This window comes from Aspergillus sydowii (assembly GCF_001890705.1).
Source record: "Aspergillus sydowii CBS 593.65 unplaced genomic scaffold ASPSYscaffold_17, whole genome shotgun sequence".
NCBI lineage: Eukaryota > Fungi > Ascomycota > Eurotiomycetes > Eurotiales > Aspergillaceae > Aspergillus > Aspergillus sydowii.
This window is the reverse complement of record NW_024467875.1, coordinates 597,917-615,120: the sequence shown is the minus strand read 5'-3', so window position 1 is coordinate 615,120 and position 17,204 is coordinate 597,917. Positions and strand designations below refer to the sequence as shown.

The following is a 17,204-nucleotide window of genomic DNA, read 5'->3' as shown; positions in this document are numbered from 1 at the left end:
GATTAGAGTTGGGATGAAGACTCTATTCTGTATAGACTACTACTTTCTTGTTTGTAAATAGACGCTGTGATACTATCCTGATTGTACGATGATACATCTACTATGAGAGTTTCGAAAATCGTCTAATAGGAAGAATATCGAGACAGTCAGCCATTCGAGATAGTCTGAAACCATTGTATGGTTGTTGATCGTAGAATCATAAATAAGTCAATAAAGTAATAGCATGCAGTACAATAAGAGAACCTTGAAATAATCCCGTCATCAGCCAATCCAGCCACAGACATGGCAGTCAGTTTGTATCTTTCTCTAACCAACACCGAAATATACACCGACATTCTTTCTGCCGGGTACAGATCTCGCTCATTCCATATACGCAAATCGAAGCACCGAACGGAGTACTCATATGCGATCCATATTTTTTGTGCCTTTTCTATTTATTTATTTTTTTCTTTTTGGACTGCGCGTGAAATCAAGCCTTGGCAATCTTGCAGACGAGATCCTGGCCATCAACAGAGTCGCCCTCCTTAACCAGCAAGCCAGACACTTTTCCGCTGTGGGGAGCAGAGATAACCATTTCCTAAAAAAAACATCGTTAAAACGGGATTACATTTATCGGAAACTCGAAAGGGCATACCATCTTCATAGCGCTAAGAACAGCGATTGGGTCACCCTTCTTGACTTCAGAGCCCTCGTGGACTCGAATCTCGACAACAACACCGCTCATAGGAGCGCCGACTTGGCTGCTGTCACCAATATCGGCCTTGGGGCGGGCAACATTCTCAACGGAAGCCTTCTTGTCGTCGACAGCGACTTGACGGACTTCTCCGTTCACCTCGTAGAAGACCTCACGCTGACCGGTCTGTTCCGAAAGAGGACCAATGGCGAGCAACTTGAGAATAAGGACCTTACCCTTCTCAAGCTCAACGTGGAACTCCTCGCCAATCTCAGGCCTGGCCAAAAAGTAGCGGGTAGGAAGAACAGAAAGGTCACCGAACTTCTGAACGAACTTCTTGTAGTCCTCGAAGACCTTGGGGTACATGGCGTAGCTGGCCACATCGTATTCAGTGGCGCCTCCAAACTTCTCCCGGATGTCGTTCTTGATCTTGACGAGGTCCAGGGGCTCCAAGAAAAGACCAGGACGCTTGTCAAGCTGGCGGCGCTCGCGAAGTGCCTTGGAGCGCAGAGGCTCGGGGAAACCGCCGTAGGGCTGGCCCATAAGACCTTCCAAGAACTCAAGGACGGAACCAGGGAAATCCAGCTCTGCTGCACGGTTGACAACGTCCTCAGGTGTCAATTTGTTGGAGACAATGAACTGGGCAAGATCACCAACGACCTTGGAAGTCGGCGTGACCTTGACGATATCGCCGAGGAGATCGTTGGCAACTTCATAAGCCTTCTTGGTCTCGGCCCACTGCTGGCCTAGACCAAGCTGACTAGCCTGGAAGATGAGGTTGGTCAGTTGACCACCAGGGATTTCGTGCTCGTAAACTTCAGGGTCAGGGCCAGTGAGACCCGCCTCGAAGGGCGAGTACAGCAGGCGCAGCTGAGCCCAGTAGGAATCCAGAGCCCGCACTTGAGCGCTGTCAAGACCAGGGTCCTGCTCGGTACCCTCCAGAGAAGCCAGAATGGCACCGATGCTGGGCTGGGAGGTCATTCCGGACAGGCTGTCAGTGGCAGCGTCAACGGCATCAGCACCAGCCTGAGCGCAGGCAATCATGGACGCCACACCAGTACCAGCAGAGTCGTGGGTGTGGACGTGGATAGGAAGGTCGGGGTAACGCTCGCGGATACCACCGATCAGCAGACGAGCAGCCTGAGGCTTCAGAACACCAGCCATATCCTTGATACCAAGGACATGGGGCTTGAGCGCAACGATCTTGTCGACCAGGCTGAGGTAGTATTCGAGGTTGTACTTCTTCGATGGGTTGAGCATGTCACCGCTGTAGCAGACGGTGGCCTCGACAACACCTCCAGCGGCGTGAACTGCCTTGATACCGACCTCAAGCTGGTCGATGTCGTTGAGGGCATCGAAGATACGGAAGATATCGACACCGCATCGCTTTGCCTGCTTACAGAAATGGTAGATGGCGTTGTCGGGAAGGGACGAGTAGGCAACACCATTGGCACCGCGGAGAAGCATCTGGAAGGGAATGTTGGGAACAGCCTTGCGCATCTTGCGCAGACGGTCCCAGGGGTCCTCGTACAAGAAGCGCATGGCGACATCGAAAGTCGCGCCACCCCAGCACTCAAGACTGTAGGCGTTGGCGAGGGCGTGGCTGGTCTCGTGCGCGATGTTCAGCAGATCAATGGTACGAACACGGGTAGCGAGCAGAGACTGGTGGGCATCACGCCAGGTGGTGTCCATGATCAAGCAACCCTTGTTGGCACGCACGGCCTTGGCCCAAGCCTCGGGGCCCTGCTGGTCAAGGATCTGCTTCCAGCCCTTAGTGGCGGGCGAAGAGACATCGAGCGGCTTGCCGGCAGTGTCGTGGAGGATAGGCTTGATAATGTCGCCCTTGAGTTTGGGCTCGCCGATTTGGCCCTTGATGCTGCTACCGTTCACGGCGACATCGCCCAGGTAAGCGAGCAGCTTCTGAGCACGGTTCTGACTACCGACCAGGGCAAACAATTCGGGGGTATCATCAATGAAAGTGGTCCAGCAGGTGCCATCAGTGAAAGTGGGGTGGCTAAGCAAAGAGGTCAAGAAAGGAATGTTGGTCTTGACACCACGAATACGGAACTCGACCAAGGCACGAACGACCTTGCGGCGAGCAATTTCATAAGTGGATCCACGGCAAGTACATTTGACCAACATAGAGTCATAGTGAGGTGTGATAATGGCACCAGCGAAACCGTTACCACCGTCGAGACGGACACCGTTACCACCAGCGGAACGATACACCTCGATCTTACCAGTATCAGGCGAGAAACCCTTGGAGGGATCTTCGGTGGTGATACGGCATTGGATAGCAAAGCCGCGAGTGGAGATGCGGTCCTGGGTCAAGCCGAGCTGCTCCAGAGTAGCACCAGCAGCGATCTGAATCTGAGCAGCAACAATATCGATGCCAGTGATTTCCTCAGTAATGGTGTGTTCGACCTGGATACGAGGGTTGATTTCAATGAAGTAGTAGCGGTTCTGTTGGTCGACCAAGAACTCGGCAGTACCGGCGTTGCGGTAGTTGACGGACTTAGCCAGCTTCACGGCATCGGCAAGGATACGATCACGGACATCAACAGGCAGACCCTTTGCGGGGGCGATCTCAACGACCTTTTGGTGACGACGCTGAACCGAGCAGTCACGCTCGAAGAGGTGAACAACGTTTCCGTGGTTGTCACCCAGCAACTGGACCTCAATATGCTTGGGCTTGTCGAGGAAGCGCTCGACGAAGACTGTGCCGTTCCCGAACGCCGAGCGAGCTTCCGAGGTAGCACGCTCAAAAGAGTCCCGCAGATCAGCCTGGCTACGGACAACGCGCATACCACGGCCACCACCACCAAAGGCAGCCTTGATAATAATGGGGAAGCCATAAGAGTCAGTGAAGGCCTTGACTTCCTCATAGCGTTCGACCGGGCCCTCGGTACCGGGGACAACGGGGACATTGGCCTTGATAGCCACCCGACGGGCAGAGACCTTGTCACCTAGGCCATCAATTGTGTCGGGAGTAGGACCAACAAAAACCATGCCCGCCTTCTCGACCTTCCGAGCGAACTCGGCATTCTCTGACAAGAAACCATATCCGGGATGGATCAGATGCACGCCATGTTCCTGGGCAATCTTGACGATCTCATCAATGGCAAGATATGCACCAACGGGAGTATATTGGCCCCGCTTTCCGATCATGTAAGCCTCATCGGCCTTCTGACGGTGCATGGAGAGTCGGTCTTCGTGGGAGAAAATGGCAACTGTTTGGAGTGACAGCTCGTGGGCTGTTCGGAAAATACGAATGGGGATCTCGCCACGGTTGGCGACGAGGATTTTCTGGAACTGCATAATGGCCGAATTGGCCCGCAGACGGTGGTGGACAGAGTCCCTGTGCTGGTGCTGGTGGTCATCGACGAATTGCGTCTCGTCGACAGCCTCCTCGGGCTGCTGGGTCTGGGGGAGAACGGTAGACATGGTGTGTGATGGTGGTGGTGGTGAGGAGGGAGGAGGGCGGAGGTGGGGAGAGGAGGTAAGAGAAAGCTCGGGGAAGAAGGCAATTAAGATTGATAGGAGATGAGGAGAGATCGAAAGGTTCTGGAAGAGGTCGGAAAGCTACCCGACTTCTTGAAATAGAGTCGGAGCACCAGAAAAAGAGCAGGAATGAGTCACCTGAAGGGGGGAGGAGCTTCCCGGCGGAAGAAGGGGGACAGAGGCTATATGGAGGAGAGCAAGAAAAAGGCCCGGTGTCGGACCGGGAAAGAGAGGAAGGCTGCGGGACGATCAATTGGGGGGATGCAGGATAAGATCTGGCAGGATGAAGAGAATGAGGAGACAGTAGGGCGGAAAACGCGACGGAAAACGTTGCAGGCTTGCGATGAAGTTGATGATATATGAGGAGGAACCTTGGGGAGGGGCGGGCAGCAAAACGGCGATGACGATGAGGATGAGGGGCACAGCAGATCGTCCAGGCTGGGAATGGCTTTCAGATCTAGCAAGTCTTTCCTACAAATAATTTATATTGCAATTATCCATAGTAAAAATAATTTGGTTGCTCACCGGCACACCGGGCATCTCTTGAAGTCAAGTCGTTTCTTTTTCTTCCCCCATCCGGCCTTGTGTTCTCCGTCTCCATGATGCAATCCTGTTGACGGGAGCTGCTGTCTTTCTCCCCTCAGTCTCAAACCAGGATCCCCCATCTAGGCCTACGATAACCGAGCGATCGGGTGCTTCAGGAAGTGAAGCTGTTTCGAACGCCTACCTCGGGTACTCGGGTTAATACTCCCCATGATTATGATCCTGAAGCATCTGGCTGGCCCCGGAGGTCTGAAAGGTACCTGTGCAACGCGTGCTGGAAACGGAAATCCGGCAGGACCACCCAGCCACTGGGAGCACAGGAGTCCTATGCTCCGGGTTTCGACCGGGCCTCGGTCTGGAGTCGGTCAGACTTGAAAAGATCAACAGATGAATGAGATGCCCCCAGTTTTGATACAGTCGCACTAGACGGGATCCACGATGCATCCAGCCTGGTTCGTGCCTCATGAACAGGTCTCGTGATTCCGTCCCTTGCTCTGCTTCGTCCTTGTCTCCCCACTCGAGCCACTTGAGCTGTCCCTCACCTGGTCACGGGAAACACTGTGCTAAGCTATTTTTTAAAGCCCAGACGGGTCAAGACTTCCTGCACCTTGTCTCGGCCTCTCAGGGACCTCTGGGCGGCGTCTCCTTTCCATATCATCACACCGGAGCTGCTTCCAAGCATACTTCATCCACCTATCCATGGATCCCATCAATGCCTTCCCCATCCGATAAAAAAAAAATTTTCCTCTTGGCTTTGTTTCTTGTTTATCAGATGATTGTCTGCAAATCATGACTATCAGTGCTGTGCACATCCTCTTGGTGCCGCCTCGCCTCGAGGTCAGGCTTTGTTACTCTTATTATTAGGACTCCACGTTTTGCGAAGTACACCAATTCGGGAAATGCTATTAACTAGTAACGCAACCTAGGAGGTGGGCCTAGGTCACCAGACAAGTCGAGAGAATCGAGATTCATATCAGAAATACACATGATGAGAAAAAAAAAAAGTAAAAGGAAAAAAAAATTTAGCCCTCAAATACAATCAAGACGCGCTTCTAAAAAGGTCGAAATCCCGTAGCCTGCGGCGTTATCCCATTTGCCTGCCCATAGACAGGAGGTGCGGGCGCCGCTGGACCCTGCGTCAGCATGAGCCTGGAACCGCCCAGAATTGGCGTGTTGTCTTCGTCCTTCTTTTGTGTCACCTCCCGCGACTTCCGCTCCTCGTTATCCTTCTTCAACATCTCAATCGTACGTGTTTGCTCACAAAGGAAGTTGATCATAAATGGCATTGTGAAATCTTGGAGGCCGTGTCGCCATGACATCTCCAGGATCACATCGGGGCGAATCAGCTCGTAGCATGCGTACAACATGCCAACGTAGCATTCCCGGCTACCAATGTCCACAAACTATCACCGGATTAGCAAATATTTATGAAAAGAGGATTTGAGAAGTGACTTACGTAGCGGAGGAGCTCCTCGACCACATCGGACTTGGCAGAGATAGCGGCCGTCTCAATGGCATCCTTGTAAAGCTTATCTTGCTTGGAAAGCTCGATTGACTTAGCCCATCGTTTGTTGTTGCGGTAGATGTTCGCCGCAATCTGGCGAAAGAAGATGAGGTCGTGCTTCTCGAGGCGCTGCGCGAGCTCCACAGCGTCGAAGTTGTCGTGGTTGTCTACTGAATCACGAAGGAGTTTGTAGTCCTCTTCCTCGATCAACAAGTCGTTAATGGCATCGTTGACCGCCCTCTTGTTCTGTGTCTGGACGTTGAGGAGGAAGGGCTTGATCAGAGGAATGTTGTCCGACGTCTTGAAAATGCGTACAACACGGTTGACATCGATACGAGGAGTCAACACTTGAAGCAGATCGGTGAGAAGCAGAGGCTGTTCTTGCAGGTAAAAGTTGAGTGCACGGTAGTAAATTTCCAAGTTGGCGACCTTAACGATGATGTCCTTGAAAGAGTGGTGCTCCCAGGAATCCGCAGCACGCTCCATCATAGCAAGAGCAGCGTTGTCCCATTCGTCGTAGTGGCAGTACAGGAAAACGAGCTCGGGCCAGAGGGTAGCTTCCTCGCAAGCCCGGATCATCTTAGGGATGTTGATGCGGGACCAGAAGAGCTTGAGGTGCTCCATGACACGGTCAGGGTGGTACTTGGAAAGAGCGATGCCCAACTCGGTGAACATTCCCATGTGCGCCCGCTCCAATCCCAGACCAGCTTCGAGCACAGCAATGAGCTCATCGAAGTATCCGTTGCGCTCGTACTGTCGGACAAGGTCTTGCAACTCCTCGGCGTGTACAATGAGATTAAGACCACATATTTGTGCCAGGCGGAACTCCTTCTTGTCCACACATGCCTGGTTGACCTGCTTCCACACCTTAACGCTGTTGGCCTTGCGGGCACACTCGACGGCCGCTTGGTAGTCTTCGAGGTGCACGAGGGTTGTGGCCAATTTGGCCCAGTTGGAGATGCTAGTGAAGAAAATCTTAGCAGCCTGGTGGTAGCCCTCCTCGTATGCCTTGTCACCAGAGGCCTCGATATCAGCAACGTTGGTTGATCGCAAGAAGTCTTCAAGCTCGGCAAGCTGATCCAGGCGCGCATAACAAAACGCGAGACCAGTGTCGATGGCTGGCTCCCGCAAGGTCTTACGGGCCATCTTCAGGTACTTAACAAGATCCTCATCCTTGCCGGCATGTGTTGCGGTTTCGATGACCTCCTTGTAGTTGGATGGATCACCGGCATGGATGTAAGACTCAATGGAATCAGAGACACGGAGACCATCCAACTGAGCCTTAGCAACCTTGCTCCATACATCGGGCAGCTCAACACGTTCGGCAAACTCTTGTGCGCGGTCAATGCTGACAATGTTCTCGACCAAGACATTAACAGCGGAGCTGTAGTTGTTGACCTTCTTGTAAATTTCGAACGCCTCTTCATACAAGCCAACAGAGATACACATCTCGGCGATCTCATCGGGGCTGAATTCATTAAGCTGGTGGATGTAATCCATAAGGCGACCCTTGTCCGCCTTGGCAGCAGTGAGCATCAGCAAGTTCTGCAGGCTACCGTTGTCGCTGAAAGGAGATGGCTCAAGAATGATCTTCTCGAGGAGCTCGATAAGATCGCCAGGAAGGTCCGCCTCGAGGAAAGCCTTGACGGCAATGGATACCTTATCGGGCTCGGTGGACTCTGGCACAGCAGTAGCGACAACCTGGTCAACCATGGATCGGCGGTGCATGTTGTTCTCACTCAGCACAAAAGACCAAATCTCAGGGTCGGCTCTTTCGACAAGGTAGCGAGCCTGGGCCCTGTACATGGCATTCTCATTTGTGATGTTGATGAGATCCAGGTCATTCTGGCCCTTGCGGTAAGAGATGTATGCAAGGTTGGGGTCACGTTTCTCACAGTACTTTCCGACAACCAGAGTGTCGTACAGGTCGTTTTCTTTAAGGAACTTCTCTGGGTTGTTGTTGCTGTCAATGTAGATTTTTGCGAGGGCGTTGTAGACCGCCTGCTGCTGGTTGCCAGTGGCAAGAGTTGCCTCGAGGAAGGGCAGAAGGAGCTTGAGCCTATTACGGGTTTCGACCTCGGAAACAAGCTCATCGATGGGGATCACAGATGGATCAACGGTAGACAACAGGTTCTTGATGATGCTCTCGTCACAGTCGACGTCAAGCAGTCCTCCAACAACAGCGGGGGTACGCGATGGGTTGACGCGCTGCACATACACCTCAATTGACTTGTACTGCTGGTTCTGGTAGAGGTACAAGACAAGGTCGTGAACGAAATTGAAACGGTCACACACGGTGATGAGTGGCAACTGTTCGGTCAATCGAGCCTCCTTAAGAAAGTTCTTCACCTTCTCCGGGTTGTAGTAGTTGCTCTCACGACAGATTCTCTCAACCTCCGAGATCTGGTTCATCGCAGTTGCGGCCTCGATATACTTGAAGTGAACCTCGGGGTCTTCAGACAGGTTGACGATACTTCCAAGGTAGTAGTAAAGACCCTCAGCAGTGCGATACTTCTCCAGAAGACTAATCAGACGGCTGGGTCCAAGAAGGTCTGAGAATTTTGTGCAGATCTGAACGACAGCTTGCAAGTTGTTGCGGATGTTGACCTCCAACATAGTGTCCATGCACTCCAGGGTCTGCTCGACGGAAAGGCGCCCAATGAAGTTCATTAGCCACTCGATGTTCAGCTGATCCGTGCGAACGATATTGCGTTTAATGACAGCAGAGTCGTCGGTATTTTCCAAGGCTCTTTGGATAAGACCAGCGTTCTCGCAGAGTTGAGAGATGCGGGGGCGGTCATAATGCGTGAAGATCTCGTTTCCGAGAATAGCGTCGGCGACCTGGGGAGCGTTCACGAGGTTCATTTCAAGCAACCGAGTCTGGAGGTGGCCATGCTCGGGCTTGTTATCCTTCAGAGCATCCAAGAGGAAAGAAGTAGCCTGTTGGACCATGTTTTGGGAAAGGAAAACATCGACAACGCGGTCAAGGTCAATCAAGGCACCAGACTCTTCGTTGGCGAGCTGAGTCGCGAATTCGGCACCCTTCTCGGGGTTCACGCGAACTATGTGCTGAAGGAGCTGGGTGTAGTCTGGCTGGTATCCAACCTGCTTAGAGTAGGCAAGGATCTTGTCAAATTGACCGGTTTCCGCAAAACCAGCGATGACTTTGTTGGCAACATTTGCCTGGAGGTAAATGCCGAGAGCCAGGTTCATGTCATAGGGTCTGACAATGTCACCCAACTCCTCGGAGCCTTCCAACTTGTTCTCACGCATCCACTTCTCAAGCAAGTGTTTCCGGTTTTGCTGTAGGACAGGGCGGACAAGCTCAATACTTTCGTATTTGTTGAGTGTTCCCTTATCCAGCAGCATACCGAAGTACTGCAGAATGACAGACATTTGGCCGGTTTGGGGGGCGTTCTTGAACTTGTTGATGGTCTCCGGCGTCCGCAAAAACCCTCTTGGGGAGTTCGCAGCGATCTTGGCGGCTTCCGAGTAATTGCCCTGGGCAAGCAGGCTGTCGAACTGCTGCTGGTAGAGGTGGTCGGCACCCGGAAGTCCGGCCTTAGAAGCTAGCTTGACAGCTAGACCAGACATCGCTGGGTTTTCCATCAAGTACTGAATGACGTTGCTCTCGTCAACGCTGACAGACAAAACTTGACCCTTGCGGTTAACACCCACGAGACCGGCGGATTCGGCATCCGGGGCGGTGGTGAAGATCGTCTCGCTAGATATCCGGTTCATGAAGATGCAGGTACCAGACTCCAGATCATAGAGGTGAATGAAGCCATACTTGGTGACTAAGTAAACAATGTCGTACTTTGCAGAGACCTGCATGGCAACAGGGAAGTCGTTGACCGCCTCCTGGGGGAAGTAGACTTCGACAGCCTTCTTCTGGAATCTGGGATTCGGCTCTTGGTGGTCGATTTCGGCGATCTGCAACTTGGCCCCGGTGGGCGTCCGCACGGCAAAGGAAAAGAGCTTGTGCTCCAGGGGAGAACCCTCCACACTAATAGAAGCAAAAGCAGCCGCATGTCCTTCAATAAACTGTGAAATCCCACGCTCTTTGGAGTACAGCTGCATCGAACCAACAACTCGGCCCTGCTGCTGGCTAATTCCGACAACCACCATCCACTTCTCCTCATCGTTTACGCGGTAGTTGATGATTTGACAGCCCTAGGAACCGAAAAAATTGTCAGCTCTCGGAGCTACACGCTCTCCGTAGTTTCACATCGCGGAATTACGTACGCTGAGGTTTGGCAGTCGGTCAAAGACCTTCTGTGGCTGAGACTGGGTAGGGTCGAAGACATCCCAGTGGTAGACCGAGGTGTCCGTAACCATACCCAGACTTCGCTCGCTGAACCACTTCCAGTAGACAACATCTTCATTCATGACCGCGGACTTGAGCTTCTGCTTGGCTGTGAGATCGAAAATTTGAATTGTTCGACCTTGGGCCTTGAGAGCAATGATGTTCTTGGACCAGTGCATGATAGCACTGTCCGCGTTGATGGGCCGCTTGATGACTTCATTGTTGTTCTTCAAATCAATGATGATGACTTGCGGTTTGTCTTCTTCATTAAGTTTTTGGCGGACACAGACGAAGTGATCCGATTCTAAAGTCTGTATGACGTACAAGGGTTAACGGCGTGAAAAGAAAAAAGGCGGCCCCCAATAAACCACAAGCAGCAAATGCAAGATATAACTTACACATGAGTTGAAACCAATCGACGCCGGCTGTCGAGAAAGAATGTGGTGTTAGCAAGCGGACGGGCATCGCGTATCGCACATTCGAGACAACAGTAGGGGCAGGGCGGAAGGAAGGCACCGGAGCAAGCGCGCAGGGGCAAAACATACCGCGATTTCGGCATTCGTCAACTGTAGAAAAACTATCATTAGCTTTTTGATTCCGTACACGTAGAAGGCGATCAGGAAAAAGGGGCTCACATTAATGAGCTCCGTGAATTTGATGGGAAGAGGAGCCATATTTACAAAGGGCCGCAGTACGACCTCATCCACCCGAAAACGCCACGCAAATCAATCGGCTGAAAGACAAGGAAGGTGTAAAAAGGACGAATTGAAGGCTGGCAATAAGGGAGGGTAAGAAAAGATAGGGAGAAAAGGAAGTGGAGTGAGGAATGGAGATGAGGAGAGGTGTTGCTTAGCAGGGAAACACTGGGGAAGCGGAAGGTGACCTCAGGAGGCAGCCCGGGCGTCGTTGCTGAGGTGTCGCTTATGCCGTCGTCACGTGCGGCTGCCCGGTGCCTGAGCTAGTCTCGTCTGTCAAGCAAACAGTGACTTGAGATGTTGGATTCAATGCGAATTTATTTCAATTCAACTGAAAGAAGAAACATGAATGTAAGAGAAGGGTCAATTAACTCGGGTCGAGTTTTGAGTATCAAATAATGGACTTGGGTGCACAAACTGACAGGGGCTGAGAACTATACCTTGTACTCCGTAGCTCTGGGCGATTGAAGCAAACGGCGAACCCGACGAGAAGTAGTCCGTTTGATGGATATGATTCTTGGGCGGGTCAGGCTTCAATTAAGGAGACAGCGGCACAGATAATTCTGATGTGATGGTTGACTGTTCCACTCCCTACGCTTCCGAGCTGGACATTCTACAGGGGCGAACCAAGAATTATATATACACCACTCATGGACGATATAAAAGGAAGGCCGAGCGCAGGAAATTTAACTTCACTTCTTATACACAAATCGACGAGTGTATTCAGCCGTCTAATAACATTTTAAATGTCACCGGAGGAGCCCCAAACTCCTGAGATTTCTTGCCTTAGTGTCTCAGCATTTGACATCTGCGGTCAAGCAAGGGGCACTCCACAACAAGGTTTCCACCCACGAGTTGGTGGCGGACCTTGGGTGGGAAATAAAAAATAAAAAACAATGTCCGTTGAAGTTAAACTCTACCATGTAGGCTTATGGTAATTAAATGCGGCAGTAACTAAGATTGAGTGTGTTTGTTTTGGTTTTGTTGATCTGGAACGGGGTATACCGTAGTGGATACCAGGAGGTCAAGTTATATCGGTATAAGACTGGAGGCACGCACTTCAACCACCAACCGAACGGCGGACGATAGTAGTACCAGCCCATATACAACAGCACACCATGGTAATCAATAAGGCCCACTCTAATTACGGCACCAAATGGAACAGAGAATGCTCCATGTTTTACAACACGTCAACATAGTAACTCAAACCCGTGGGTATTCTTTTTTTTGGTAAACTACCTCTCGATACTGCAAACTACGAAGCTGCTCTGAAAATTTAGTGATGGAAAAGGCGAGTGCCCTGCTCGACGAAGGTAATGCCGAGCTTCTCGGCAGTCTCAAAGACAGGTCCATCGTTCTGGCTACCGCTAGGAGCAGCAATGTACTTGACACCAGAGCGGGCAGCGCGGAAAACGTTGTCGATAAAGGGGAACTATTGGCATGAAAGTTAGCTCTATAACCACGAAGTAAGCGATTGGACAAACTTACGAAGGCATCCGAAGAGACGGCAACCTCGCTCAGCTGCTCGAGCCAGGATTCACGTTCCTCCTGTGTGAATGGCTTAGGAACCTCCTCGAAGACGCGCTCGTACTCGGCCTTCTCGACGTCGTTACGAGGGGTCTGGCCGGAGGTGAGTAGGTCAATAGCGTTGCTCTTGTCAGCACGCTTGGTGCCAGCCTTCCACTTGATGTTGATTACACGGTCGTGGAAGCGCATCCACCAGTTGTCGGTCTTGTCACCTGCTAGGCGGGTACAGTGGATACGGCTCTGTTGACCGGCTCCGAGGCCAACAACCTGGCCGTTAAGAGCATAGCAGACCGAGTTGGACTGAGTGTACTTTAGGGCGATGGTTGCCACAGTGAGATCCCGCAGAGCAGCATCGGGGAGAGACTTAAGATCCTTGGGGGTGATGATGGTGTTGAAGGTCTTCTGGGGAGAGATCACAATATCGTTGCGGTGCTGGTTTAGCTGAATACCGTAGACAGTACGGGTCTCCTCTCCAGCAGGAACATAGGAGTCATCCATCTGAAGCACGAGGTACTTGCCGCCCTTCTTCTTGGACAGGATCTCAAGAGCTTCTTTCTCGTAACCAGGAGCAATGACACCATCGGAGACCTCCCGAGAGACGATCTTGGCGGTGGTAACATCAACAACGTCACTGAGGGCGAGAACATCGCCAAAGCTGGACATGCGGTCAGCACCGCGGGCACGGGCATAAGCCTGGGCAAGACCAGAGGTCTCGATTCCAGCAATATCGTCGACCATGTAGACCTTGCGCTCCTTGTCACTAAGAGGAACACCTACAGCTGCACCAGCAGGAGACACGTGCTTGAAGCTGGCGGCGGCAGGGTATCCAAGAGCCTGCTTGAGCTCCTTAACGAGAGCCCAGGCGTTCAGAGCATCGAGAAGGTTGACATATCCAGGGGAACCGTTGAGAGCCTTGAAAGGAAGCTTACCCTGAGGCATGGCGGCAGACGCAGGCTTCTGGTGGGGGTTGGTGCCGTAACGCAGAGAGAGGTGCTGTTCGCCGTTGCCAGCATATTGCTTGCGGAAGAAAACAGAGATGGCAGAATCATAGTCTGCAGTGTGTTCAAAAGCCTTAAGGGCGTATGATCTCCGGCTCTTTTCCGTGATTTCACCAGCTTCGAGTTCCTTGAGGAATTCAGGGTAATCCTCGGGGTCCGAGAGGATAGTAACGCGAGAGTGGTTCTTAGCGGCGGCACGGAGCAAAGTCACTCCACCAATATCGATTTCCTCGACGGCCTCCTCGATGGTGACGTTGACCTTGTTGACGGTCTCCTTGAACGGGTACAGGTTGCAGACGACAAAGTCGACCTTGGCGATGTTCTGGTCGGCGAGATCCTTCTCATCGGATTCGATATCACGGGCGAGGATACCACCATGGACGGCGGGGTGGAGGGTCTTCACACGACCACCGAGCATCTCAGGTGCGTGGGTAATAGCTGAAACATCTCTGGTGCCTGTCAGCCCCCGGACAGTGCACATAGGCAATGGTATCTCATCCGCCATAACCACAATCACAGACATGACTGCAAAAGCACATGTCGAAAAAGGATGGTACGCACTCAACTGGGAAACCAGCCTCCCGAATCATCCGCGCAGTACCACCGGAGGCAAGGAGACGGACATTGTGCTTAGCGAGGCCCTTTGCCAGGTCTAGAAGACCGGTCTTGTCGTAGACGGAAAGGATTGCTTGAGTAAGACATTCAAGTTAGCCAGACTTCTCTCCCATTAAACAAAGAAGACTCCAGGGAAATATGAACTGTGGGGACAGAACTTCGACCCTGGTCTATACTTGGCGAAGGGCTGGGGGAGGGGTGATCCAGATTGTAGATTGATGAAATCCAATACTCAAAGAAGGAATAAGCAAGCATTCAATGACTTACCAGACTTTTGCTGAGACATCGTGAGGCGCTGAAAGATGTTATGAACCCCAGAGTGAAGAGAAGAAGTCAAGACCCAAAGCCCAACCCGATTAAGGGAAAAAAAGTAAAAAAAGATTGGGAGTCAGAAGCTCCCCACTACCCCTCAATTATACAATTTTTCAACGAGGAGCTTTCTACACAAAAGGCAAAAGTGGTTACGAACGTTGTAATGGAAATTAAACATTCCAATTACTCTTTCCCGCGACTCGCACGGCATGAATTACCAATCTCTCCCGCTTTACTCCCATATTCGCGTACCGTGGGGGGCCGCCGCTTTCGGAGCCATCCAAAGTATACATACGTTGCATAAACTATCTGACTAATTGATACCGAACACAACCACCCAGCAATTAACACGTGAGATATATATCACATGACATTTACAGCATGGACCCACTTGGGCCTAAACAAAATCGAGCGCCAAAATTTCGTCCCCGAATTTCTTTTTTCTTTTCTTCTCACATGAACAACGCAAATTTAACATTCTTCAAAAAGCGTTCCTACGAGGGATCTACCTTACTAGATAGATACCTATGAAGTACGGAAATCGTCATACAGAATGGAGACAGACTGCAATTATTGCAGAGTATCGATCTTGGGTGCAGTGCCTACCTGGTCGAAAGACTTGGTGGGAGGGACTGCAATGATTGGTTCTACACCTTTCTGGAAGTCTTTTGCTTCTCGACGTAAGGTAGTTCATCGGCTTGGACTTGCTTGACTAGTGTCTTGTTTTAGTTGGATTAAATGCTTGTTTCTGATCATCCCGACTTTCTTTTGACTACGGCAAAATTGGATATACAACACACGATGAAGAAGTCACGATGAAGAACAGACGAGATCAAGACATGAGAGCCTTGAAACGCATGTTCGCTTATGATTAAGTAGTAAAAGGGCAAAAAAAGAACAAAAACAAAGGATCCTAAGTAATGGCCTGAACTAAAGTCACGACTTGAGCGTTTCGCGCCCAGATCCGATGGCAAGCTGCCTGCCGATGTTTCCAAAGCACACGCATGCGCAGAAGAGAACACTGGCAACCCATGTCCGAACCGCCATGCTCTCCTGTGTGATTACTTCCCCCAGTGCAGATTCTGCTCCGGTGCCATTTAGAGAGGGTATAGCGGTAGCCGACGACTCTGTTGAGGGGATCAAATCGGGCTTAAGACCTAGTAGAAGTCCCATTCCGCTGATAGCGAGAGTTGTCGACAAGATGAAACCGGTTTTGGTGCGGTCGATGAGGTACCACAAAACGGGGTTGACCAGGGCCAGTGTCAGAGAGGCTTGAGTTGTGGACTCCCAAGGGGTGCGGCGCTGCACGAAACGTATATATTAGTCTTTGTTTCTGCACCTAGTGCCATGTAGGAAGGAATTTCTTTACCATCGCAAACGCAATCCCCACAAAAGCTCCGACACTGCGGACAACGGCGGGCCAAGAGAGAGCAAGTCCTGCAGCATCCTGGTCATTACGCTGTTTTTCTTGTGCTGTGCGACCGCTGGCGCCGTCCAAGTATGAATCAAACGAAGGAAGCGCATTCCCAATTGCCACTCCAGTGAGGCCCCAGAACCCTAAATATTCCCATGACCCGTAAAAATGGGTGTACTCCAGCTTCACTGGAGTGATCCAGTGGTTCTCGTGAAGGTGGATAGTGATGATACCGTAAACCACGCCGAAAGCAAATAGCAGCACACCCTTGATTGTTTGTGGTAGAATAACACCACGGAATAGTCCGTGGCTAAGGCGAGACCGGGTCCGAAGAACAGCGGCAGACTCTGTTCTTCCCAAGCCTGGTTGGGCTGCTGGACTGTCCGGGTGTAGAGGTTGTACGTCTGCCTCTGTTCCCCAGGCACTATCCTCATCACGAGTTCCCTCAAAGGCTGTGGGCGAGTAGATCCCGTATAATGTCGGCGACGTCAGGTTCATTATAGAGCCATTGCGACTGATGGCGGCCGAACCGGGTTCCTTGGGAGTCAGTGTTCCTAGGTTCGAGGGTTCTGCGGGGGTGGACGACCCAGACGAGTCGTTGACACGGAAGGCTCGTTGAGGCCGCGGACGGAGAAGCGGAACTTCGTCGTCGGACATGATCGATGTATTGAATGTCAAGCGCTGAAAAAGGAGGTGCAGAATGGAAACTAGGCGATACTGTGGCAATCAGCGATACTCAACTCGAGCTCGGATCCTGAGAACCCGAGTTTGATATGAGCGCGATTTTAGTCTTCTCGCCCACTATAAAGCAGAATGAAGCTACCCCGAAGGCAAGGACCGCGTGATGATTGCGAACCGACCACGTCGTAGGAGCTGGGGTGGAAAATGGTAGAGACCGGGTCCGGAGGTGGAGTTTGTTGTTCCCAGCGGCGAACGGCGGCAGACTGGGATTAATAACTGACGTCGGGAAAACCCTGGGGACACAAAAACAGCGAGAGTTAGTAATGATGGCCTGGGTTTCTCACAGGGACTGCAGCAGCAGCAGCAACAGTAGAGGAGAGAAGAGGAGAAATTATAAGTCGTGAGTCGCTAATGTGGAGCATTGGACCACACCTG

At 51.6% G+C, this 17,204-nt stretch overlaps 4 protein-coding genes across 4 annotated transcripts; all 4 read right to left on the bottom strand.

Moving 5' to 3' along the window:
- Positions 1–469: 469 nt before the first annotated feature.
- ASPSYDRAFT_62381 (pyruvate carboxylase) lies at positions 470–4,117 on the bottom strand (the record flags this gene model as incomplete). Its single annotated transcript, XM_040850118.1, has 2 exons — positions 470–577; positions 635–4,117. 2 exons carry the CDS (start codon positions 4,115–4,117, stop codon positions 470–472), a joined length of 3,591 nt encoding a protein of 1,196 aa, XP_040697028.1.
- Positions 4,118–5,769: 1,652 nt separating this feature from the next.
- ASPSYDRAFT_163319 (clathrin heavy chain) lies at positions 5,770–11,201 on the bottom strand (the record flags this gene model as incomplete). Its single annotated transcript, XM_040843154.1, has 6 exons — positions 5,770–6,120; positions 6,174–10,394; positions 10,467–10,838; positions 10,926–10,952; positions 11,073–11,093; positions 11,163–11,201. The coding sequence occupies 6 exons, from the start codon at positions 11,199–11,201 to the stop codon at positions 5,770–5,772; spliced, it is 5,031 nt and encodes a 1,676-aa protein (XP_040697027.1).
- Positions 11,202–12,129: 928 nt separating this feature from the next.
- Positions 12,130–14,931, bottom strand: ASPSYDRAFT_51352 (phosphoribosylaminoimidazolecarboxamide formyltransferase/IMP cyclohydrolase). The gene is made up of 4 exons (XM_040848277.1): positions 14,630–14,931; positions 14,309–14,435; positions 12,711–14,196; positions 12,130–12,654 (listed from the first exon to the last, which is right to left on the bottom strand). Exons 1-4 carry the CDS (start codon positions 14,646–14,648, stop codon positions 12,499–12,501), a joined length of 1,788 nt encoding a protein of 595 aa, XP_040697026.1. The 5' UTR covers positions 14,649–14,931; the 3' UTR covers positions 12,130–12,498.
- A 679-nt stretch (positions 14,932–15,610) lies between these two features.
- Positions 15,611–16,745, bottom strand: ASPSYDRAFT_62378 (INSIG family protein; the record flags this gene model as incomplete). The annotated part of the gene is made up of 2 exons (XM_040850117.1): positions 15,611–15,976; positions 16,044–16,745. The coding sequence occupies 2 exons, from the start codon at positions 16,743–16,745 to the stop codon at positions 15,611–15,613; spliced, it is 1,068 nt and encodes a 355-aa protein (XP_040697025.1).
- Between the last annotated feature and the right edge of the window lie 459 nt (positions 16,746–17,204).

Coding starts and splice junctions, on each gene's coding strand:
- ASPSYDRAFT_51352 (XM_040848277.1), bottom strand. Junction 14,197..14,308: donor GAGGCTGGTTTCCCAGTTGA/GTGCGTACCATC, acceptor GACAGGCACCAG/AGATGTTTCAGCTATTACCC. Junction 12,655..12,710: donor CCGTCTCTTCGGATGCCTTC/GTAAGTTTGTCC, acceptor TCATGCCAATAG/TTCCCCTTTATCGACAACGT.